This window comes from Eriocheir sinensis, chromosome 17, assembly GCF_024679095.1.
Source record: "Eriocheir sinensis breed Jianghai 21 chromosome 17, ASM2467909v1, whole genome shotgun sequence".
NCBI classification, from domain to species: Eukaryota; Metazoa; Arthropoda; class Malacostraca; order Decapoda; family Varunidae; genus Eriocheir; species Eriocheir sinensis.
Genome location: NC_066525.1, coordinates 13,773,601 through 13,798,697, shown reverse-complemented (window position 1 = coordinate 13,798,697; position 25,097 = coordinate 13,773,601). Strand labels below are relative to the sequence as shown.

At 42.7% G+C, this 25,097-nt stretch overlaps 1 protein-coding gene across 6 annotated transcripts; it reads right to left on the bottom strand.

Moving 5' to 3' along the window:
* Nucleotides 1-392: 392 nt before the first annotated feature.
* Nucleotides 393-14,275, bottom strand: LOC126999975 (GATOR complex protein NPRL3-like). 6 transcript variants are annotated; one of them, XM_050863299.1, is made up of 14 exons: nt 13,242-14,274; nt 12,275-12,422; nt 11,474-11,606; nt 10,566-10,675; nt 10,201-10,383; nt 7,227-7,361; nt 6,930-7,024; nt 6,635-6,743; nt 6,169-6,372; nt 5,692-5,789; nt 4,385-4,514; nt 3,791-4,136; nt 3,235-3,397; nt 394-2,679 (listed from the first exon to the last, which is right to left on the bottom strand). In XM_050863299.1, the coding sequence occupies exons 3-14, from the start codon at nt 11,583-11,585 to the stop codon at nt 2,517-2,519; spliced, it is 1,848 nt and encodes a 615-aa protein (XP_050719256.1). In that variant the 5' UTR covers nt 11,586-11,606; nt 12,275-12,422; nt 13,242-14,274; the 3' UTR covers nt 394-2,516. The 6 variants fall into 6 exon arrangements, with proteins under 6 accessions (XP_050719260.1, XP_050719259.1, XP_050719256.1 ...); XM_050863300.1 differs by having other exon boundaries at nt 11,474-11,603; XM_050863303.1 differs by lacking the exon at nt 12,275-12,422 and having other exon boundaries at nt 393-2,679; nt 11,518-11,606; nt 13,242-14,275.
* Between the last annotated feature and the right edge of the window lie 10,822 nt (nt 14,276-25,097).

Here is a 25,097-nt window from a genome sequence, read left to right as displayed (position 1 = left end):
TGACTGATTCAACCAACCCTGCTCTCCCCTAGTTTGGGTGCAGGGACTGTCCTGTCGTCCTTGTCACGTCTCAAGTGACTCTCATTCAAGGTTATACGAAACCACATCATCACAATTACTCTTACCTTACTCAGGTATGAAGTGCCCATTAATAAACCATCATGCATGGGATGGACTGCCTGCCCAGGCCCAGACTAAAACCATGGTTCAAATATTAATTGTTAAATGTGTTGTCAACTATATCACAGAGGGGATGTGTTATAATTTTTGTCTTAAATTAATTTGCATTTGAATGAATTGTTTTATTTGCAACTGTGAAAAGTATGATGGAAAAATGCAAACAATAAACACAGCTGAGCCAGTACATACTGGACATGGTATACGATGCGCCTTAAGAATGTAAAGAAAGAACACATTTCAATTACATGATGCTTGTAATCCTTCTCTAGGGAATCCAGTACTTACGAAATCATGTTAAGTGGTGAGACGCGCCTAAAAGGAAGCATGTAGGAAAGTGTGGAAGAGATGTTGTGGAGAAGAATAGTTTGGGCAAGAGTAGAGAGAGGAGAGGGAAGGAAGGGTGCATGATACTGGTATCCCAAAAAGTATGGGCAAAAGTGGATGGACATGGATGGTATGGTTTGAGGTAGTATGGATGACAGGTTAAATGGGCATTGTGAAGTATAGAGTATGCATGGGTGTGGGTGTATTCCCCGTTAAAGGTAAAGAAAGGCAAGATTGAAATGAAAAGATTTGGAGAGGAGCATCTATTGGCAATACCAGGGTCACTAACCTTGTTTTTGTTGATAATGTAATAATCCTTGCCATGTCACTGAAGGTTCTGGTGATGGCTTTCGAAAGACCACACAAGGAAGTGAAGCTTTGGGAATTTCAGGTCTCCTGACTCAAGACTAAGGTACAGGTGTTTGGAGGCTTACTGGATGAAACAGAAGTCTGTTCATGCATTTGGAGAGGACATTGATATCTTGGAAAATTCATCATATCTTTAGAATGTAGTGAAAAAATAAGGTGGGTCACGTCAAGATGCTTTACAGCAGATTGGCTTGGCTCACAGTGTTATGGACTCGCTCAACACGAGTAAATGGAGTTGTCGAAACCTGTGCAGAAGGAATCTTTAAATAACTTGCGCTTCCTGGCTTACTCTAGGCTGTGAGACATGGACAGTGAATAGTAACTTGAAGAAGTAAATTGATGCCTTTGGTAATGTGTCTTTGCAGAATCATAGCTTACAGACAATTTGTACTTCCTTCAAACAAACACCGTCCATTGGTTAATTTTCATTCCCCTTCCTCCAGTCAACCCACATAGTCATTGTTCATATCAATGTCCTCTCAGATAATCTCTCAGTAATTAAAATCAATGACATAACCCTTTGGTTGCCTTTTAAACAATGAGTTTAATTCAATTTTATGACAATGAAGTCACAAAATTTTTATTGTATAATAAATATACAAATTTACAAATAGAAGCTATAAATATATGGCATAGATATATCAGTATATATACAGAGGCATCACATCTCACAAGGGATTCAGTCTAGAATGATAACCATGAGGACTGAGAATGCAAGACATTATGCATTTTTCTCTTAGGTGCAGTGTCTATAGATACAAGTAAGAAATTAGTATTTTCTTCATGGTAAAATGCTTATGAAAAATCAATAAAAATGTAAAACTGTAGGAAACAAATATAAGATGTTTCTAAAACAATGACATGTGGTAAAATTAATTACATATGACCAGAAGACGCTAGATTCTGCTTCCCTCACATCTTGGATGGCCTATTTTTTTAACTAAATACGTATGCAAAATATGTAGCATTTTTACTACATAATCAAAGAAAATTTACATATGCTGATGATATTCCTCTCTAGACTCTGTTTTGGGTGTCTCAAGAGATACCTAGCAATAGTACCTACAATCTGGAACGATAATTACCAACGGTTGTTATGGAAGGAGGATTTTCTGGTTCAATGAAACTGGGTGATGTGATCATCATGAGAAACAGACTGATAATGCTGTTAGTCATAGTCTGTTCAGTTACTAAGTTTAGCATAAATATTTACAACAGGAATTGATCACAGGTTGTTAGTAACTAGTAGTGTAAATATTTACAACCAACTACTCTTTCCCTGACTATTCCTCATACAGTAGCTGCTATATATTTCTTCCTGTAACTGCCTAGTTCATGCTTAATATTGCTGTGTCGAACCTGCAATGTTTTTTTATATTTTTATTCATGTACAAAAGATGTGCGAAGGCAGAATATAATGGAAGAAAAAGTAAGGCGAGTCATGCTTACACAAGCCTTTATACTATAATATTCATTGGTGTCATGTTTCACTGACACTGACTGATTTATTCCTACAAAAATCTGCCTAGTAATATCAAATTCATGATGAGGAGAATTAAACTATAAAGTTAAACTTAAATGGTATTACAACCAGTAAAAATTGCACGACTGAAATTGTGGGTATATACTCAAGACATGTGGCATCACTTGATATGTGAGGACAGGGTGATGGAGTCATCTGGGTGCTGGCATGTGATTAAGACTGGCCGGAATTTCTCGATGAGGTGCAGCAACTGGGAGCGCCTTAGGTTGACTCGGTACATCATTTCCTCCAAGTGGTGGCGGCCCCGAAAGTACTGACACAGTCTATTAGGAAACATAATTAAGACAATCAAACCAATGGAATGCTTATTTAACATGTATGTACATATTACGGAGATGTACATTCCATGAAGGAACTAGCCAATACAATAAAGAATGAAAACACTTAAGAAAAGACAAACTTTCATCTAAGTTTTAAGTCAAACGAGAGAGAGAGGAGATTTCATTACATGTTTAAATAAGTTGAGGGATTTGAAAATATGGATGGAAGATCTAATCAGAGGCAATGGAAGAACAAGAGGTCATGAGTACAAGTTTAGGAACACTAGGTGTGGAAACATCAAGATTAATTTCCCGTACAGAAATATTGATGCTTGGAACGAGTTGGAAGTGGAGGTGCTGAGGGCAAGGAACATACACAACTTTAAGTCTAAGTTTAATAAAAAAAGGTGTGGAGACAGATCATCAAGAGAGTAATTCAACTCCTGTATACTACAACTAGGAAAATACAATTACATAAACCAACCCACCCACTCACCCACAGAGAAGAAGTCACAATAACACATCAACTACCGATTGATACAGGAAAGCACTACTAACTTAGCAAACAGCTTAAGGTCCTCTGGGTTGCGTGCTGCCTCTACTTTCATAACCATCTCCTTCTCCGCAGATGACAGGACTGCATCCAGCTGGTGTTGGACAGAGGGCTCAGGAGTGTTGCCCAGCGTCATGCCGGGGCTGGGACTCCTCTCATCACTGCACACTAGGATAACATTGTCCATATGATGACCCAATATTCAATATAAATTTGCAGTATTTCTATATGAAAGACTAGTAAAAGATTCCGTAAATAATTTTGACATTCCCTCAATAATTATCTGTAAATTGTACCTACATTTATAATAACAGTTGGACACCAAGCCTGATATTGCACAAATCAGATGTTCACTGCAATAACTAAAAATAATTTTTTTAGCAATAGTCTAACTGCTCTGCCATCTAATAATAATTCCCATGAAAACTTGTAATAATCCAAAAGAAATAAGATTTTAACTCACTGAGATGAATGAACTTCAATTAATAAAGTAACCTCATTAATTCAAAAGGCCATACAATTCACATACTCCTTCCTACTGTTAGGTTAAGCACCACTCACCAGAGCCGAGATCACTCTCTGAGGCAGGCTGACTCAGCTGCACCACTGCTCGATGGAGGGCATCTGGGGTCATGTCTGAATGGTACACTGGCTGCTGCTGGGAGGAAAGGGAGGAGGGCTCCTGAGGGAGGGGAGGAGGCTCCTGCACTGTGGGGGTAGGGATGCTGGTGCTGGCTGGTGAGCTGGTGCCGTGGCTTCCCAGGGTCCCCGTCCCCCCAATGTCACGGCTCCCCACCCTCAGGTTGTCGGTGTCCAGGGAAATGGGGGGTGATAAATAGACATATGTGTGTAGCTGCTGCAGCAGACCATGTTTCAACAGCCATAGGACCTGCTGCACCTGCTCTTGCTGAAAATTAAAGACAAAAATTATATATATCATTCCCATCATTAGCCTGTATTATTTTACTGCAGGACAAACTTTTTCATTTAAGGAATTTAAAGCAAAGTTTGATGACTGAGACACACTCAGAACTGAAAAAGTGAAGCTCATCTCCTGCATTCACAACTAAGTAAATGCAAACACATTTTCTTGAAATATGTACAATATCATTCAATAGCTTTAATACGAATAAAAAGATAATCTTAAAAAGCTACCTGCTGGAGGGGTGAGTTAATAGGATGGCATTTGTCACTTAGTGATGTTGGCAGGGAAAAATCTGCTAACATGATATGAAGTGAGGATCCTGGAAACTGGTCTCGAAAGGCCTCGGCCAACTGATTATCTCTGAAAGGTAGACGTTAATGGTTGAGAACTGTTCCTGTTTAACATCTAGATTTTTTTTCTTCTTTCGTCACCTGGAATAAAACAGGAGTGAGTGCATGCTCTATCAGCCTCTTTCTTAATTAAAGGTGTGCCTGTACAATGATGATAAGATGAAGAACTAAATAGCAATCACGATCATTTATAACAGAATATCAGTGCTGCAGCAACTGTTTTGAGACAAACATAATTATCATAACCCTCTCCTGCACTCCTAACAGGATAGGTTTATGACTAGAGACAGACTACATTTCACATAATTTGAATAAGATATTATTAACCCTTAACCATTAACTTTTGAAATATTCCTCTAAAAATGGTGTTAATATTGTGTTATAATGTAAATGGCACCCTTTCTAAAATGGAATTTCAGGTGACTTCACACTTAAAAATAGAGTGGGATAACATTGGAATCAAGAGAGATGGTGAATACCTTAACAACCTTGGATTTACAGATCTCACAGTCTTACTAAATGAGTCTGTGGAAACCTTACAAAAAGTGATCAAGGTACTTCACACAGAGCCTGAATGTGGTTTTACAAATGAATAAAGAATAAAAAAAACATAGGTAATTCTCAATAATCAGCTGGCAGAGCAACAGATAATGATCAGGAATAAAACACTTGAGAATAGAGGAACACACGGACCTTGCACACATTACAAGTGCTTTTGGTAAACCCAGCAATGTCATGTCACTCTTCCTGAAGAGAAAGGTGTAGGCTACAGCCAATCTATCCTGATAGTCCTAACATACGGCACAGAAAAATGGTGCCTTGCAAAATATTTAGAGAAGGCTAAGAAATGCACAAAGAAGAATGGAGAGAAAACTGCTTGGTATAATGAAGGGACAGAAAGCATCATGGATTATAGGACACAGAAAAATTTAAAATATTTGAATGTCTATTAAAAATAAGATGTGTCGATGTGATAAGAGATGGACAACCAAAGTAAGAGAGTGACAATATTGTAGGAGAAACCAGGGCAGACAGAGGATGAAGTGGAGAGATGAAATTAGAACCTTTGCCACAGCAGGATGGAGTACAGTATTACATGAAAGAGGTGGAGAATGTTGAGATAGGCCTGTCCTGCAGTGGACTAGTAATGGATGAAGATGATGATAATGACTAAAGAGAATACTCACATGACGGTGGGTGCATGTGGGGAGAGAACATAGAGGTTGGTGCTGCACACGGGGTAGATGATGGTTGCCTTGCCCCAGTATACCAGGTGACCCACCAACTAGTAAACATAAACAGTGATTCAATGTAAATTCTGATACTATGCATCATGTTCAATATTATTTTTAATTTTTGTGACACCCCCAATGCAAAGCTGGGGTCTATAAAACTGTGGGTAAAATATACTCAAGATCATCTATCATTTCTAGTCTTGCAAACTGAAGTTTCCTTCCTCTTTTAATACACTGATGTTACCACCAAAATTCACACGATTTTAAATGATTTATGACATTATATATCTCAACTTTGTTCTATCCTAAACACTAGTGAAATATATTATTATTCATTTGAAAGCCTCCTCTAATGTATTTATGATTACTCAATTCCAGTCATACACAGCCACTGAATTAGGATTTAATCATCCCTTGCCACACACTCACCATGAAGACTTGAGTGAGGGTCAGGTCAGCATCAGCAGCAAGCGTAAAGAACGGTGTGAGGTGTGACTCCTCCACATGCAGCAACCGCCACAAGGCTGGTGAGGCATCGGGGGAAAGGGAACGAAGCAGCTCAGCACGCTCCACCAGCAACAGGAAGGTGTGGTAGGGCTTCAGGGATTTCAGTCCCTTCAGCAAACCTTCACACTGTAATGTAATAGAGTTTTAGAGGCTCTGCTACAGACATTGATATATTACTCTTCATATCACTTCTTAAAAATAAGTTTTACAAAAAAAAAAAAAAAAAAAAAAAAAAAAAAGTATAGTGTTCCTCTTAAAAATATAATTTTTAATTTAACAATGTTGAGGAAACTTCTGTTAAGCAATAATTATGCCCGAGATTTTCTTATTTATTGACTCTGTGTAAGCTGCTTATGCAGAGTCTGTGTTTAAAGTAACCATTGCTTACATCAACTGGTAGTCCTGTCGCCAAGCTGCGGTGAACTTTCTGTGGCAAACAGAAGCTAACTTCAATCCAGTTGTTTAGTCGAAGTTGAACAATACCTGACCCACTTAACCTGATGAAGAGAAAAGCATACATTTCAGTCATGGTCTCAGAACTCAGTGTTTGAGGAGGTTATCCAATAAGTATCACAATACGAAGTGTTCAGGGATTACAAGCTAAAATAAAAAAAATAAAAAATAAATAAAAAAAAAATAAATAAATAAAAAAATCCTAAAATAGTAAAGCACAAAGTTCTTACTCATCATAGGCTTGTTTGAAGTGCTGTGCCAAAAGGCTTCTGACCAGAATAAGTTGAAATGGTGACACCTGACCATCCTCGGGAAGCTGAGTGGCCTGAGGGAGAGAGAATACAACAAATCATGGGAAGGCACACTTCATGATATAATGAATGACTAACATGTCAGGACCATTGCCACTCCTTGCATGTAAAACCCTCATAACACTTCACATACTTTGATTGTATATATGTACAGGTAAACGTGTGTATATACAGAAATACAGGCACATTTAGCATGAAATAATATAGAAGTACCACCTCATCATGAGCTGCAAGCATTATCTTGGCTTCAGTAGACAGGAATTGACAGCGATACTCCTCGTGGCGCAAAGCAATGCCCAACCGCTTGCTGAGATCATGGTAACAACTCACCACATCATGGTTTATGGTTGCCTGCAATACAAAAGGAGATGTTGAAATATGGAGGAGAACTGCTGACTGGGTACACTTGTTGGTTAGTTAGGAGGAAAAATAATCTGCAAGAAGCCTGAACTGATAGCTGGAATGCCCCACAGACAGAGATAAGGCAAAAACACCTATAAGTTTGAAGTTAGATGAGAGCCGAGTCACTGACACACAGATGGAATAGGAACTTAGCTTAAAACGTCTTTACGAACAGAATGGGAAATATAAATGGACATGTACAACCAAACACATACACACTTGAAAGTGACTGAAGTGAGATATGGAAATGACAGTGCAGAGGTGATGGCTGTGCAGGTACTGGTAAAAGGTGGAGAGAAGAATAACATAATAAAAGCCTATGTCCCCCCTAAAACTAAAAGTTGGAATGAAGTAAGATATAATGCTATGCTGGAAAATACCATACGGGCACTGACTGATGAAATAAAAATAACAAAAAGGTAATATTAACAGGAGACTGTGAAATGGGAAGATTTTGTAACAGAGGGTGGTGAAAATACTTGGGGAAGTAAACAATTGAAGCTGGTAACAAATAACCTGATGACAAGTGGGTGCAAGGAGAAACAAGATTGAAAGGGGTTGACAAACCATCAAGAGTTGACCTAATTTTCACAAAAAATGTGGAGTTGGATGAAGGAGTCAGTTATGAATCCCCCTTAGGAAAGAGCAACCATGAACTATTGGAGATTAAAACTTTGGAAGGATGTGATAATCGAGAAGAGCCTTATAAGGAAAAAAGGAAAAACTATGCTAAGTCAGATTACATTGGACTCAAGACGTTCTTCGGTGGGGTAGACTGGACTGATATGAAGAGGAGTAATAATATTCAAGAGAAATATGACACTTTTATGAATATTTACAACAGAGGAATAGAGATGTATGTGCCATTCTACACAGTAAAAACTAAAGGAGAGAAAACATGGTTTGGATGGAGGTGTGAGACAGCAAGAAGAAATAGAAATAAGGCATGGAGGAATTTAAAGAAAAGACCAAATAAGAACAATAGGGACAAATATAAAAAAAAGCAAGAAATGATTATGTGAAAGAGGAGGAAGCTAAATTTGAAAGAAGAATATTTTTTAAATGTAAAGAAGAACCAAAAATGTTTTATAAATTCATAAAGTGTTTACATAAGAAACCGACTTGGAGTGGGATCTCGAAAATTGCAATGAGGGGAAACGGAGTCATGTAAAGGTTGATAAAGGAGAAGTGAAACAGCTGATGAAAACCTTAGATGGAAGGAAAGCTATGAGACCAGATGGAATCTCGGGACAAGTGCTAAAAGAGTGTAGAAATGAATTATTGGAGCCACTTTATGACATAATAACATGCTCTAAAAATAAAGGAAAAGTGCCTTAAGAATGGAAAAGAGCGAACATTGTACCAATTTATAAAAGTGGTGATAAAACAATCACTAAATTATAGACCAGTTTCTTTGACAAGTGTAATGTACAAGATTTGTGAAAGTATAATAAAAAAACAATGGGTCAAACATTTAGAAAAGGAAAACATGATAAATGAAGGACAGTTTGAATTTAGAAAAGGGAAATCATGTGTCACTAACTTACTCTGTTTCTACTCAAGAGCAGTAGACATGGTGCAAGAGAGAGGAGGGTGGGCTGATTGTGTATATCTCGATTTGAAAAAAGCTTTTGACAAGGTTCCGCACAAAAGGTTAATTTGGAAACTACATTAGTGGGGAGGAATGGGTGGAAAGGTTATTGAGTGGATGAAGGATTACTTAACGGGAAGAGAAATGAGGACAGTGATTAGAGAGGAGTAATCAAATTGGAAGAGAGTATAGAGTGGAGTTCCCCAAGGCTCAGTTCTGGCACCAATAATGTTCATAATATATATAAAAGATATGCCAAAGGGTATAAAAAGCTATATGAGCCTTTTTGCAGATGATGCAAAGTTAATAAGAAAGTGAGGACAGAGGAAGATTGTGAGGAGCTGCAAAAAGACCTGGACAGAGTATATAGATGGAGCCAGTTATGGGAGATGGAATTTAATGCAAACAAGTGCCATGTTATGGAAATGGGGAAAAGCAAAAAAAGACCAAGGAAAACATACAGGATGGGAGAAGAAAACTTAAAGGTGGTACATGAAGAAGAAGATTTGGGAGTAATGATGCAAGAAACACTATCCCCAGAAAAGCACATAAACATGCTGTTTGAAGAAACCTATAGAATGATGCAAAATATAAGGGTATCATTCCATTTTATGGACAAAGAAATGATGAAGAAAATAATAACAACAATAATAAAACCAAAGCTTGAATATGCTGCAGTTGTGTGGTTGCCTCACAAAAAGAAAGATATCAGAAAGCTGGAAAGGATACAGAAAATTGCAACTAAAATGGTCCCAGAACTCTCGAATATGACGCATAAAGACAGATTGCAGGAGATGGGCTTGATGACGCTGGAACAAATAAAGGAGAGAGGAGATCTGATCACGTTGTACAAGTTGGTAAATAAGTTTGATGGGATGGATAGAGATGATCTCTTCTTAACTGCAAGAACGCAGGGGCTGAGAGGACATAGGAAGAAACCTAATAATGGAACATGTTTGAGTGACTTGGAAAAGTATAATTTTCCACATAAAAGTGTTAACACATGGAACAGCTTGCGGGAAGAGGTGGTGGAGGCGAACAGTGTCCAACAAATGAAGGAAAAGCGGATAAATGTAGATTTGGAGACGGGACTATTAGAGCTTAGCTTGGGCCTGGTAAACTACAAATAGGTAAATACACAGCATGCATGGATGATCGCAAACATGAACAGATGGAAGGACACATACATACACACACCTTTAGAGCAAAGACAATATTAAAGAGTATGATGGTTGAGAGCTTCCTCTTGGCCTGTGCTGGGATGTGAGCTGAAGTAGGGTTGAGTCGCAGTGGATGACCTACAAACCTCACATCATTCACCTTTAACTCAAACTTGCTGTCACTCAGTTCACTTTTCACAGCAAAGAGGTTTGACAGAACCTGTGAAGGTTGCAAGCATCAAAGTATGTAACACATTTTATAAACATCTCCACGATTATCTAGTATATAACATTTCATAAACATCTTCACACATCATCTAAGTATATAACACATTTCATAAACATCTTCCTGTAACAGATTTTATGCCCAAGCCTTCAGTTAGCTAAGACCAATAATACTACCTTATCAGGAAAACCAACGAGTTTCCCATTGGATATGTTGGACGTGTAAGGGTCAGGAGGGCTCTGAATGTTGTCTTCAGTAATCAAGGAGTATGGTGTTGGACGTTTGTCTGCAAGGGCGAGAGGTTCACATGCAGTAAATGTCTATCTTTGATGTATCTTATACATACTGGGGAATAATGTTAATATTTGAAAAATATCTCAGTTGTACTTGTTTTCTCTCTGACAAGTTACACGAAAAACACGTGTGAATGAAGAAAGCTTGATCAGTACTGAGTGAGATGAAATGACATTAAAAGGAAACTAATAAAAAATAGGACACCTAAAGTTACTTTCACATCACTTACTACAGTGAAAAAGATTTCTGTCATTTGTAATGCTGATTCTTGACTTTCTGTCCCTGGCTACACCTGTGCAATATTTCTGATGCTTACATACCAGTTTGGAATCCTCCCTCTCACACCTGAACTGATACACCTCTTTCCTTCTAGCAATAGTTTGCTGGTATCATCTCCATAGATAAACTTCTCCCAATCATCAATGCTCATAAACATAAATGTTAATCTTATTATGGATATCTCAGTTCAATGGAAGTCATTTGGGGAGAAATACAATTAAATGAGGGTTGCTTGGTATGAGGTTAGTTAAAATGAGTCAGAACTTATCCATTAGACACTGACAATATATGTTTATGTTGTTTGCTGTTGTGATTGAACTTCAGGTGAATTTTTTTTAAATAGTTCCTGACATTAATATTTTCCAAAACCTATTAATGGGGTTCAAAATGTTTAGAAAAAAGAGATGTTGAGGTTAGTAAGAGTGAAAATCAACCTATGGTCTTCTGATCATAATCTCAAGTACTACAAAATCACCCCCCCACTTTATCACATAATCATATAGATAGCTACTTTTGATCTTGGTCTCCAAAGCCACGTCGTCCGAGTAGGGGTACCTGAAGAGGAGTCTGTCCCCTCTACTGCCATTCTTCACGAGTATGATGCAGAGTGGGTCCACGTCCATGGCTGGCACGAGGCGCCCCTGCTGCCCAGAAACAAGGAGAGCAAACTTGAGAGGAGTGGAATGAGATAGAGATCAAGGGCATTCAAAGGTAAATTGAGAGCAATGGGCACAACATGCAACATGGCCAGCAAGGGTATATCTACTGCACATGAAAGTTTATAGTATTATTTTGGCTTAGGTCATCCTCAAACTAGACAATTCTTACGTCTCAAAGTGAAGATCTTGTCATTCTGATCCTTTTTATTCCTCATATGTATATACTTCACAAACTGATTGTAATGAAGTTTGGGATATATTTATGTTTACTGCATTTCGGCAGCAGGCCACAGGTGAGGTTATGTTGGATTAGGTTTGATTTAGTGTACTTAGGCCAGGTTTGGTTAGAGTAAATTATAGTCTGGTTCAGCCAAACGTATGGTTGGGGGTGTTCAGCATAGGGGGATCCCCTTGTACAGTATTGCCATGTCTCTCCTAGCCCGCAATGTAGAAATGTTCTAATATAAGTAAAACCATGGCAAATATGATCAGCAAATATGCATACACATTTAATCTTAGTATTATATATAACGTATGAAAGAACAATTAACTTATTATGGATAAGATATTCATAAGCATATAAAGAAATGTGGCATACATATTTTACAGTGTTGCTAAAAAAATGCTATACTTATTATTGAGGAAAAAAATACATTCAAATCCTCGCGGCGGTAACGCTCCCGGCCAACACCCACACATGCCCGTCAACCACACAGGTGGAGAGATCAGATGATTCAAGTCAGTCGGCGTCCTTGACCAGACACGTTTGATATGGCTGCTCCACCAACACTCTCCCAGCATCTACATAGCCAAACAAAAGAAGTTATCTTCAATGTCCACCAGTATTATCAACAGGAGAAGCAGAATAGAAGCACTCTTGAAGCCGTGTCAAAAGTTAATCGTCGCACAGCTGCAGAGAGAGAGAGAGAGAAAAGGAGGAAGAAAGGAATGTGCGAGGGAGGAATTAAGAGAGAGAGAGAGAGAGAGAGAGAGAGAGAGAGAGAGAGAGAGAGAGAGAGAGAGAGAGAGAGAGAGAGAGAGAGAGAGAGAGAGAGAGAGAGAGAGAGAGAGGCAACCAACGTGGGGTTAAAAACGTGGCAACACTGTACTCCCGCTTATTCCCTAGAGGGCAACGTCACAGCCGCACGTTTGGCTGAACCAGACTATAGTTGATTTTAATAATGTTTGACAAATACATAGTGATGGTGTTAGTAGCAGCCGCTGACGACAGCTGCAGAGTCTGCCTTTCTCTTTGTATTGTGAGAGTTCAAGTGCTTATTCATCCTCATTTCTATGTATTGTGCAAAAGAAAACTTTTATTTCTGGTGAATTTTGCTTTGTTAGCTATAGGTTTTTGTTATCTTGTTTGGCAGAAATCACTAGTCATTTTTTGTGGGGGAGGGGTTTAAGAAAGTAAACTGGTGATTTGCAAGAAAAACTATGTCATGTTAATTTGAAACATCAAAAACTATCAGAAATAATAGTTTTGCCATCTGAATTGCAGGATGACCTCTGCCAAAAATTTACCAGGATATAAAGGCAGAAGACCTATGAAGCAATTCAAAGAGATATAGGTCACAAGAAGTCCTGACGCCCACACTGGCCTTCTAAGTCACTGACCCCTGCTGGTTGGGGTGACATCCGTGGCTGGCGTCCTGGTGCTGCCCCTCCCTGGCGTGGCCTGGCACTTGGTGTGGCCACAGGTGCTCCACAGTGGCTCCTGGCTGGATCTTTCCTTGATGGTATTTTTTCACTCTTAGTCACTTCAATTTGATTTCCCGACTCACTGTTTCACTCACTCCTTCCTCCCCTGCCGTCCCCAGCACCAGCCTCCCTCTGCCCCAGCCTACAGCCAGCGGGAACAAGCTACTGGCTGGCTCTTTCCTTGATGCTAATTTTTCACTCTTATAGTCACTTCATCAACTTGTTTTGGTAAATATGGAGAATCACTAAGCGCCTCCAACAGCAACAGTGGGAACAAGCTGGCTCTTTCCTTGCTAGTAGCTTTTCACTCCTTGTCACTTCATCACTTCCTTTTCCCGAGACTCACTGTTTTACTTACTCCTTTCTTCCCTGCCGCCTCCCTCCGTCCCAGCCTCCAGCCAAGGGGAACAAGCTGGCTCTTTATTTGATGCTATTTTTTTCACTCTTATCGTCACTTCATGAACTTGTTTTCCCGAGACTCACTGTTCCACGCCCTCCTTCCCTGCCGTCCCCAGCACCAGCCTCCCTCTGCACCTCCCTGACAGCCGAGGTAAACAAACCCCGGCAGGCCGCAAGCGTCTACAGGGGCTCCTGGAGGGCCGTTACTCCTTGTGTCACGCTGTCCGCATGTTTCATGGTACGTGCATGAATAGTTGACGATCTGGGGCTGTGACAATGATAAAGGGCTCCTTGAATGTAAATTATCAACATATTCATAGTTTGATCTTGATCTTGATGTCACAGGTGGCTCAGGATTTCTCCCCAGCCAGGCCTTTGTATCGGCAGCTCCTGTGAAAAGAAAACAAAACATGCGAGAAGTCTATGTTCTCGGGGCAAGATATCATTCCCTACATATTGCACGCCACATGCCCTCCAAGAACTCTTTCACTGCCTCAATCACTCGTCCCTTCGTCTCTCCACTGAGCCCCAGCAGGTGCCTCTTGGTCTGGGTCTTGGCCCGGGCGGCATTATCATCTGGACGTTGCCTTTCGATCCGCTCGCACACCTGCCGCTGCCTGGGAAATCCAAGGGTGAACGCATAACATTCTAAACTTTATTCACACCAGAAGCGGAGCTACGCTACGCGCACTATGCCACCACGAGGCTTTCAATCGCTTCAATAGTTTTCAATGAGACTTCACACGAATGCAAAGCTAGCTCGCTCGCTCGCAAAGCATCGCATGATTCGCATCTCATATGAACAGGCCTCAGAGTGGGTCTCATTGAAAACAGCGGAAGCGATTGAAAGCCACGTGGCGGCATAGCGCGCATAGCGTAGCTTCGCTCCAGGTGTGAACAAGTCATAACTAGGGTGCTTGATACGATAAATGAAAAAAATATGATTTCGCAAGAGGCCAATAAATCTACAAAAAACAGCTCATATACCTTATCGACATTTCTTTTTTCTATTTGGTGATCTCCTCTCACCACCCATGACTTTCCTACAAATTCCTTAATCTACATTTTCGTTCCCTTCTATTCATTGACAGTTCCTTGCCTTTATAAAATTGGGTGAGTCAATTGACTGTTTTCCACATATTTTCTGATTCATCAAAAATATTCCCACTCTCTCCGCCCATCCTACTTGGAAAATGGTATATAATGCCCCGGCTCCTACCCTACACCGTTTCGCTCAGAGTGTAAGATTTTCAAGGACAAGACAAATAAAACAGACAGAACACTTAACCTCTGACATTGCTGTTATTTTTGGAATGAGGCAGAAGGATCTTGGTGCCCTTCAATACTCCAAAAACTCAATTCTCCATCTGACAACTCGACATAACCTTCCAGACATCTATCCCCTATCATTCGATGACACACAGCTGCCCTTTTCCTCTATACTAAATATTCTTGTCGTTTTCGTACCCTGAAACATTCCATTTGTTAAATTTCGTCATCCCTTAATAGGCCGTTTAAATATTCTTTCCGATATTAGAAAGTTTGCATATGGCACCAAGGTTGGGAGGCACACTAAAATAGACCAAAATTTGCAAGGTAATCTCGTATGAAACAGATGGAGGTCGCTGACAGGAAGTGTACATAAAGTGTACTCATAACCTAGTTACTTGCTAACACTCCCCAAACAGTGCTAATTGTGGAAGAACTTCAGGCATTTTACTGTGCTCTGACCTCTGTGCAAGTTTTGAATTAAGTACATCGAGAATTATTATCGAGGCTAACATCGTAATTGTTGACCCGGCCCTCGCAGAGCGCTGCACTAGCAGTGGAGCGGGGCTTGAAACCTCATCAACGGTAAACGGTAAACGGTAATCAGTACATTCCTTCTTATAATCAGGGAAACGGAGCGTTACGTTAAATGTGCGGAAGCGCAAGTGGCAAGTGCTGAAAAAAACCTCATTCCTTTATATTCGATCATTAGCCGTAAATAAGCGTCAATAGCCGTGTTGAAAAGTACATCTCATCTTCTTGTGCTACTTCAATCTAACTGAAATCATGGCTTGCTCAACTGAAATTTATTTGAATTTAACCCCCCCCCCCCCCCCCGCATGCCTACCAGCGGGCATTGGTAGAATACAATGTTATGATGTCAGTAGATCAACATGCACATTTCTTCATAATGGCAAGTGAAAGTGAAGCGAACGCCATTTAGGTTGTAGATGCTTAGTGGGCCACAGGACCAGTGAACTGACGTCATTAACAAGTGTCCCTGTCAAGAAAGGTAAAATACATTCCTACTCTCAGGTGGCCTCTGGCGTAAGGAAATACTTCAACGTGTGTCACTTAACATTAGATGGATGAGAGGAGGCACACACTTGTCCGCATATCTTGGTGGATTGCAACATGTCCATGGATAAATGCTGAGTGACAAGGAAAATATTTTAATTTCAGCTTTATCACGGGAATTGCTGCTCTTCCAAATTGATCATAAATAAACCACGTCAAGTCTGTTGAGGAAATATTTGATTCACTTGTTTGTACTACTTTATTGCACTAGCACTGTCTCAGAAATGTTCCGTTTTCCCGAAATGAGGCAATTCCAATAATTAGTTGAGGCAAGCAACCTACGACTATCGTCATGGTGTAGACTCAAAGCTGTGGAGTGACATGACTCGATTAGGCCGCAGCAGTCATGGCCCAGGTGTTCTCCACGTGTCACTTTAGCAAACCTGCTCGTGAATTTCTTCAACTTGAAAGGTTTAAAGTCTTTCAGAAACTTCATAAACTGTTGTCGTTCAGACTCTCAACACCAGCGCGGAAATGGTGTGTGTGCGTGGACTGCACTTCTTGTTCGCCACTCTGGTGCCGGCCATGGTGGCGGGGGCGTTGGACGGCGGGCAGGAGGCAAGTGCACAGGCTGCAGGGCTCTTCCCGGCTATCTTGCAAAGGATATATTTTAATGGTGTTGTAATTTTCTTGTAAGATACGTGTTTATATATGTCCTCCAGGGACTGTATTCGTTTCGGTTGGGTAGGTAACTCAGTAAAAAGATTTTTCCTTGTTAAAGCTTGAAGTCCTGCGCCACCAGAAGTGCCGCGAGGCAGGTGGCCGCTGCAGCAGGTTCTGCGCAAGTCCCTTGGGCAGCGACTACGACTGTAATAAGAAATCACGTTGCTGCAACACCAGGCAATCTCGAGGTAGGTTCTGCCATCCAGACCGTATCAACTTTGGTTGCAACTTTTAGTTAAATAACGCATACAACTCTACTCGGGCAGCTTTTCTTTTTCCTGTGGAATCTATCTAGATTGATACCTATACATATAATGTAAAAAGTGTGAGAAGAAACAACCGTTAATGAAACTTCTTGGTGTTCCAGGGTGTGAGGAGACGGTCAGCGAGAGCTGCAGCAAGTACGAAGGAGGCACATGCCGGGCTGCCTGCAGGGCCGAGGAGCGCCTCGTGCCCGCCAAGTGTCGGCGGGGCGGCGACAGCTGCCAGTGCTGCGCCAGGTCTTGCACGCCCCGGCAGTCCTGCGTGGAAGCGAGCGGATTCTGCGTTGACAAAAATCAGGACTGCAAGGACGGCGTCCTGGACCACGACGGCTGTGTCGGCTACAAATGCGCGTGCTGCAAACCAATGAGTAAGCAGGAACGGCTTAAACCTTAGCGACGGATACTATAATTAAATACACAAATTCTTATTTAATTCCTTCTTTCTCTCTCATAACTAATTCTCTTTCTGCTTTTCTGATACCTTCGATGGTGATCATTTGGTTAGAGGAAAATACTTTGCCTTAGGATAATTGGGTAGGTTGAGCAGGCAAGGAAGTAGTTTCAATTGGGAGAGACCACTTATAGTGTAGACACAAATGTGCTATTTCAGGGAGGCATTTAGCAGATATTGCAACGAAGTTATTAATATCTGCGTGCTCCTGCCATCACGCCATAAATCCTTACCAAAGTTTCGCTTGGCCCAGCCTGCAACGCGGTAACGAAGGGTCGATGTACCAAGGTAGGTGGGGCGTGCAAGGATCAGTGTGCGGAGGGGGAGCGCGAACTGCCAGTCAAGTGTCATGTGCACAAGGATTTGGGGTGTCGTTGCTGCGCCCAGTCCTGCCAGCCGCTGGCGCCCTGCCTGCAGGCTGGGGGTGTCTGCGTCGAGAGGCGGAAGGACTGTAAGGGAGGCAAGGTGGACAATGAAGGCTGTTCCGGCAACAGGTGTATGTGTTGCACCTACAGGAGTAAGTGATCGATTTTTTCTTGTTTATCGAGAGCACAGAGAAGGATAGTCAGGTCCCCTCCCTCTTTATTTCCTCTCCCTATTCTGTGGCATCACTGCAAAACCGCCCAGTCAAAGGTAGGCAAAGTCTCGCAGCAGGTGACCTATTTTACTACATGCATCAGTGTAACAAACGCACGTATGGGACACAACCAGTTCTGAGTAAGACGCAACGCAGAGAGGCGACTGCCTGTCAAAGGGCGCCACTGTTTGCCTGATGGGACTCACCACTTTGTATCACCATGTTTTCATAAATACAGTGTTTTTTTCTTACGTGCTACCCATAGCCCCGGTAGGTTCTCTCGCGGGGCTTGGTGGACGGCCCCAGCCCGTTAGTGGCACGGGCGAATATTATTTTTAGTGGCTGCCGTGATATATGACTCATGCTTGGCCCATGCTGCTCCCCCGCCCCCCGGTGCTCCTCTTGACCGATGTCGCTGAAGTAAGGGTTGATTGAAGATGTGGGTAATCTTCCGCCATTTGGTGACGACTGAAAATTGTCAGCGTCTTGCGGTGGTCTTCGGGAACACCACGCCCGCACGCTGACCACTCGGCCACCGCCTCTGATACAGCTCGGTGCACGAGTGTGTGGCTTTGTTGCGCCCCGTTTAGGTCGCCCCTCTGCTGTGTCCTTCATACTCTCAGCTACACCAAATACATGCAATCAGTAACATCACATGACAGCTAACATGAGCCAGAACTGAGTGATTCGTCTGTGGTCGGCAAGGAGCCTATAGAGCCTCTAGGATCCTTGGTGGTCGGCCAGGTTGAGCGTGTCAGCCTTCATGGTGGTATCTCAACGAGGTGACCTGTCGGCCTCACCCTTTCCTGGTAGGTAGCACAGTACAGTGTTCCTTGATACGTCTATAATCCACGGCTTCCATCTTTTATTCTCTGGAAAACATCATCATCGCCACATATTACACGCGTAGGGGACCACTAGAAAACAGTATAGAGAAGTTTTATCAAACTTACAACAATGAAAGGCCCAAACACAACACAACACAACACACACACACACACACCCACACACCCACACACCCACACTCACCCACCCACCCACCCACACACACACACACACACATACACACACACACACACTCAGAAAAAAAATCATTTCAAACTGATCATGAACATAACCCAGGTGCATTTTCCGGTAACTGTGCAATACACTAAAGAAACCGATTGTTCCCCGCGGTGCAGGCTGTGTGTCCGGCAACATGACGTATCCAAACGGGGCGACACGCTTCAATGGGTGCGAGGAGCAGCTCTGCAACCGCGGTCGCTGGGTGTCGACGGGGCTGCTCTCTGATCCGCAGTGTGAGTGTCTGGGCAGCGGCAGCGGGTTAGCGTGCATGGGAACCGCTGTGCACCTTTACCACTCTGGGCACGCTCTCTTTCCTCTGTATTTCTTCTTTCCTATATTCTTTCAGGAGAGAATCAAGACATCTTCCGAAATAAAACAGATTTTTCTTTCAACATCTTATTTTGTCTTATAGGAGTAACATGTGGCCATGTCATTTTACAGATTTGTTTTACCTTTTGCTCGTCTATACTCTTCTGTACCGTAAAGGAAAAACACGCAGGCACGTATTTAAGACTCATATCCCACACTCCCGCTCCGTTTGTTCCTCTCCTCCAGGCTGTGTGTTCGGCGGGCAAAACTTCACCCACGGTCAGACGCGGTACTGGCGGTGCGAGGCGGTGGTGTGCGCGCGAGGCGTGTGGGTCAACACCGGAGTCTTCAACGAACCCACATGTAAGGAGAACCAGTGTGTGTGTGTGTGTGTGTGTGTGTGTGTGTGTGTGTGTGTGTGTGTGTGTGTGTGTAAAATTCACCACGGCCTGATCACGAGTTGGACTCGCTTTCGCCAGCAGGTACCCTCCCGACGAGAGCAAGTGCTCATTTATCGTCGATCTCTGGGTACTGCCAGGACCTCACACACCACACACCCCATCCCCCTTGCTTAAGGGGGGACAGTAACCACTCTTAGTCAACCGAAAGAATCCGGCCTAAGCGGGGCCCGAACCGCCGCCTGTTTGGCCGTTAAGCCTCGCAGCGCGGCGCTCTACCGATTGAGCCACCGAGCGTTGTGTGTGTGTGTGTGTGTGTGTGTGTGTGTGTGTGTGTGTGAAGTTGTCGGACAGAGAACTCTTTAGATCATGGCAGTTCTAAGCCTATGTATAAGGCTAGCACGTCGGAGCTGCTGATTGCTGCCTCAGAAGACCAATATTCTTCACACTTTTCTCGGCCCAACTCAGTGTGTGTTTGAGCATTACCTTCACGACCCCCCTTCAAGATGATTGATGGCACCGCTTTCGATTTACAACTACCGCGAATGATTTACAAATGCATTTTCCTTTGGCTTCTGGTGTGTCTTTATAGGCCGTGTGTCTTGTGTTGCAGGCTGTACGTTCAGCTCTCAGGCGTTCACTCACCGCCAGACGCGGCCGGCGGCTAGGTGTTTGCATGCCTCATGCGACAGGGGCGAGTGGACCTTTGTGCGAGACGCGGGATGTATGTAAAACACACATTCTCACTGTCTCCTCATAACCAATGTGATTGTTTGCTGCATTACAAGCACACTGGCAACACTGTGTGTGCATACCCAGCGTGGTCACTGTCCCGTCGCAGGTTGTGCTCGCGGCTCTGTGGGCGGCGGTAACCTGTCCGGCGGGTCCCGCCCGGCGGGGAGCGAGGCAGTGAACTGGGAGCGAGGGGGGCGGGTAGGCATGGGCGGCTCCAGTGGCCTGCAATGTACGTATTACTTTGTGCACCACTAGGCTTGAGTCCAGGGTGGTGGTGGGCGGGATAGATTATTTCCATTTTAGTACTGACATAATAAAAAAAAATATATAAACACAAAAAAACTTGGTTCACACAGCATGGTGTCCCCGTGAACCAAAAGATATGATTTACACATCTTGCTGCATAACTGCAGGTCGATATATTATTGAACGAATTAACTGTGCCATGACCACAACAGTATTTAGGTTTAATTGTATTTTTCATATTCAGGAAGTTATTTCAGAAATACTTCGAGGAATGTTGCAGCATTTGTCGACTGCTTTCATTCTGCTTCTTCCCTCGCAGATAAGAATCGGTCAAAAAGAATCTGCCAGCTTTATGTCCGTGAATGTCAATAGTCTACACCAATTCTGGTAATTAAATCAATTGAAGTTCTCACTGGAATATACCAGCACTGAACTGATCATTCATATGTAATAGACTTTAAAAAAAAAAAACAGAAAAAAAACCCGCACCAACATTTTCTAATGGGGGTTAATGAGTTACGGCGCGGTGGCCGGGAGCTAAAGAGGCACTAATATTCAGGTCCGGTTAATGCGTCATAATAATTTGTTGCCTGAAGGTTAGCATCACCTTCACTTGTCAGTTTACTTTGTCTTCATAAAATTTTGATAAGGTTGTTAGCACACAGATAACATGACTGAAAAGTATACATCTGCCCGCTCAACTCTGTGCGGCATCGGCGTGCACACACGAGATCGATGAGACAAATATTTCAGTCCTCTCATGACTGCATCTTCTTATCATGCCTCTCATGGCGCTGCAAGGCGGAGCAGCCAGGAGAGGAAGCGGGTGACATATGGAGTGTGACTGATGTGTGTGTGTGTGTGTGTGTGTGTGTGTGTGTGTGTGTGTGTGTGTGTGTCACCATGTGTCACGTTTATTGCTGTGCATGCATTAGTGACGGCCCAATTCTGATTATCACACATAAGAATGGCTAAAGACGAACAGCGGATAATGCCTAACACATCAGCCTTACCATCCTCGATAGACCGCACCAAATTCTTTTATGTTGTTTGATAAGAATTAAATAAGCTCCCACCTGAGTTCAGTGGTTCAGTGCAATACGACTGAATAATTAAAACAGATCAACCTTCAATTTATTATAATTTTGCCATTTCATCCACCTTAATATTCGCCAAGGCAGAGAAACAACGTCTTGGCGGCCGTCTAGTGTAGCTTCGCTTAGGTTTAAAAACACCAACTATAGTCTGGACCATAGGATCTGTGTGGTCTCAACAACATGTATATCTATGAAAATCAATCAGTCAGTCTCTCTCTCTCTCTCTCTCTCTCTCTCTCTCACACACACACACACACACACACACACACCTTTCATCCCGTCCCTGAGCCTGATCCGTGTGTGGTGTCGTTGCAGGTTGTCAGTACAGCGGCGTCTACTACCTCCACAAGGGCGTGCGCCACACCGACTGCCGCATCCTGGTGTGTGAGCAAGGCCTGTGGGTGGACAAGGGGCCCTCCTGCATGGACTCTAAGTGTGAGTCCCCGTAACCCAGTGTGATCTTACGTACCCATTCTACCTCACAAGCCTCCTTTGGTTTACTCGATATACTGACACAACAACAACAAATACCCCCACTATCACAATCACCACCACAACCAACATCAACGACTTCACTTCCAATCACAACATCACTAAAAAGGAAAAAAATATACACTCGATCCTCTTTGATATGTAATTATAACCTCACCTCAACCATATTTTGCTCTCTGTCAATCATCAATCTCAATCTTTTCTTTCTATCTCAAGTTACTTAGCTACGAAAAAGTAAACGATAACCAAAATCCGCTCTCATGGACTCTTACCTTTCTCTGTCATTAATCCTTCTCTCTAACTTTTCTTTCAATCGTTAGTCACTTAGGTATGGCAAAACAAACACTAACCAACTATCTAACTAACTTCCCTCATGGCCTCTCTCTCGCAGGCTGTCTTTCCCCAGCTACGGACCAGGCTACAAGACGGACGACAGCATCACCAGGAATAACCTCCTTCTCGTCCTCCTTCTTCACGGCCTCGGATATCTTTGGCTCGTCTTCGGCTTTAATTCCCCTCTCCGTCACCCCCACCGCATCCAACACCCCTCCTGCCACCACCACGGATACCACGGCGCCACCAGTAACAACCACCGCGATTCCCCTCACCATATCGTTCGCGGGGGTGAGGCCGACCACGGTACTTGCAACGTCTTCGCCTTCGTCTACTACCGCTACAGATTCACGTACACCGACGACTTCGCTTACGACCACGGCAGCGACAACAATGGCTCCTAAAACAACAACATCGACGACTTCACTTTCGACCACACCAGCGAAAACGACATCTCCTACACCAACAACTTTACTTAGGACTACAACAACAACGACAACATCTACGACACCAACGACTTCACTTCCAACCACAGCTGCGACAACAACGAAAGCCACTGAAACAACAACAACAACAGCAACAACTAATACCACACCAACGACTTTACTTTCCACCACAACCCCGACAAAGAAAGACACTGAAACAACAAGATCAACAACGGCTTCAACCCCAACCACCACAACGAAGGCTTATGACACAACTGCTACCCAGAAGCCGACAAATTTACCTGTACAGCCACCACCAGCACCCAACATAACAACTGCTGCTGCTACTACTACAACAACAGCAGAAGTACCAGTACCAACAACTGAAACAACAACAACAGCCGAAACTCCGTCGGAAACATCGACGGCGAGAAACACAACAACAACAACAACAACAACAACAACAACACAAACAACAACACTTAAGGCAGCAATAACTTCTACACAAACATCAACAACAACCCCAACAAGCTCAGCAACAACGACTACAACGCCAGCTTCAACATCCTCCACCACAACTACATCATCATCACCGCCACCCACAGTGACAACAACACCCTCACCACCACCATCAACAACAACAAAAACAACAACACATACTACCACTACACCACCACCATTACTAACACCCTTCACCATTACTACAACTGGAACACCATCACCACCTACAACCTCCACCATCCCTACAACTGCACCACCACCGCCAACAACAGCAACTTCTTCCACTACAACGACAGCAACTACTACTACACCACTACCAGAAACAACCAAACCACTAACAATAACTACCACAGCACCACCACCAGCTACCACACCACTAACAACCACCACACCACTAACAACTACCACACTACTAGCAACAACCACCACACCACTAACAACAACTACCACACCACTAACAACAAGTACCACACCACTAACAACAACCACCACACCACTACCAACAACTACCACACCACTAACAACAACTACCACACCACTAACAACAACTACCACACCACTTGCAACAACCACCACACCACTAACAACTACTACCACACTACTAACAACAACCACCACACCACTACCAACAACTACCACACCACTAACAACTACTACCACACCACTAACAACAACCACCACGCCACTAACAACAACCACCACACCACTACCAACAACTACCACACCACTAACAACAACTACCACACCACTAACAATTACCACACCACTAACAACAACTACCACACCACTAACAACAACAACCACACCACTAACAACAACAACCACACCACTAAAAACAACTACCACACCACTAGCAGCAACCACCACACCACTAACAACAACTACCATACCACTAACAACAACTAGTACACCACTAAAAACAACTACCACACCACTAACAACGGCCACCACATCACTAACAACTACCACACCATTAACAACTACTACCACACCACTAACAACAACTACCACACCACTAACAACAACTACCACACCACTAACAACAACTACCACACCATTAACAACTACTACCATACCACTAACAACAACTACACCACTAACAACAACTACTACACCACCAACAACAATCACACCACTAACAACGACTACCATACCACTAACAACAACTATCACACCACTAACAACAACTACCACACCAGTAACAACTACCACACTACTAACAACAACTATTGCACCACTAACAACAACTACTGCACCACTAACAACGACTATCACACCACTAACAACAACTACTGCACCACTAACAACAACTACTGCACCACTAACAACAACTACTGCACCATTAACAGCAACTACTGCACCACTAACAACAACTACAACACCACTAACAACAACTACCACACCACTAACAATAACTACCACTACAACGCCACTAACAACAACTACCACACCACTAACAACAACTACCACTA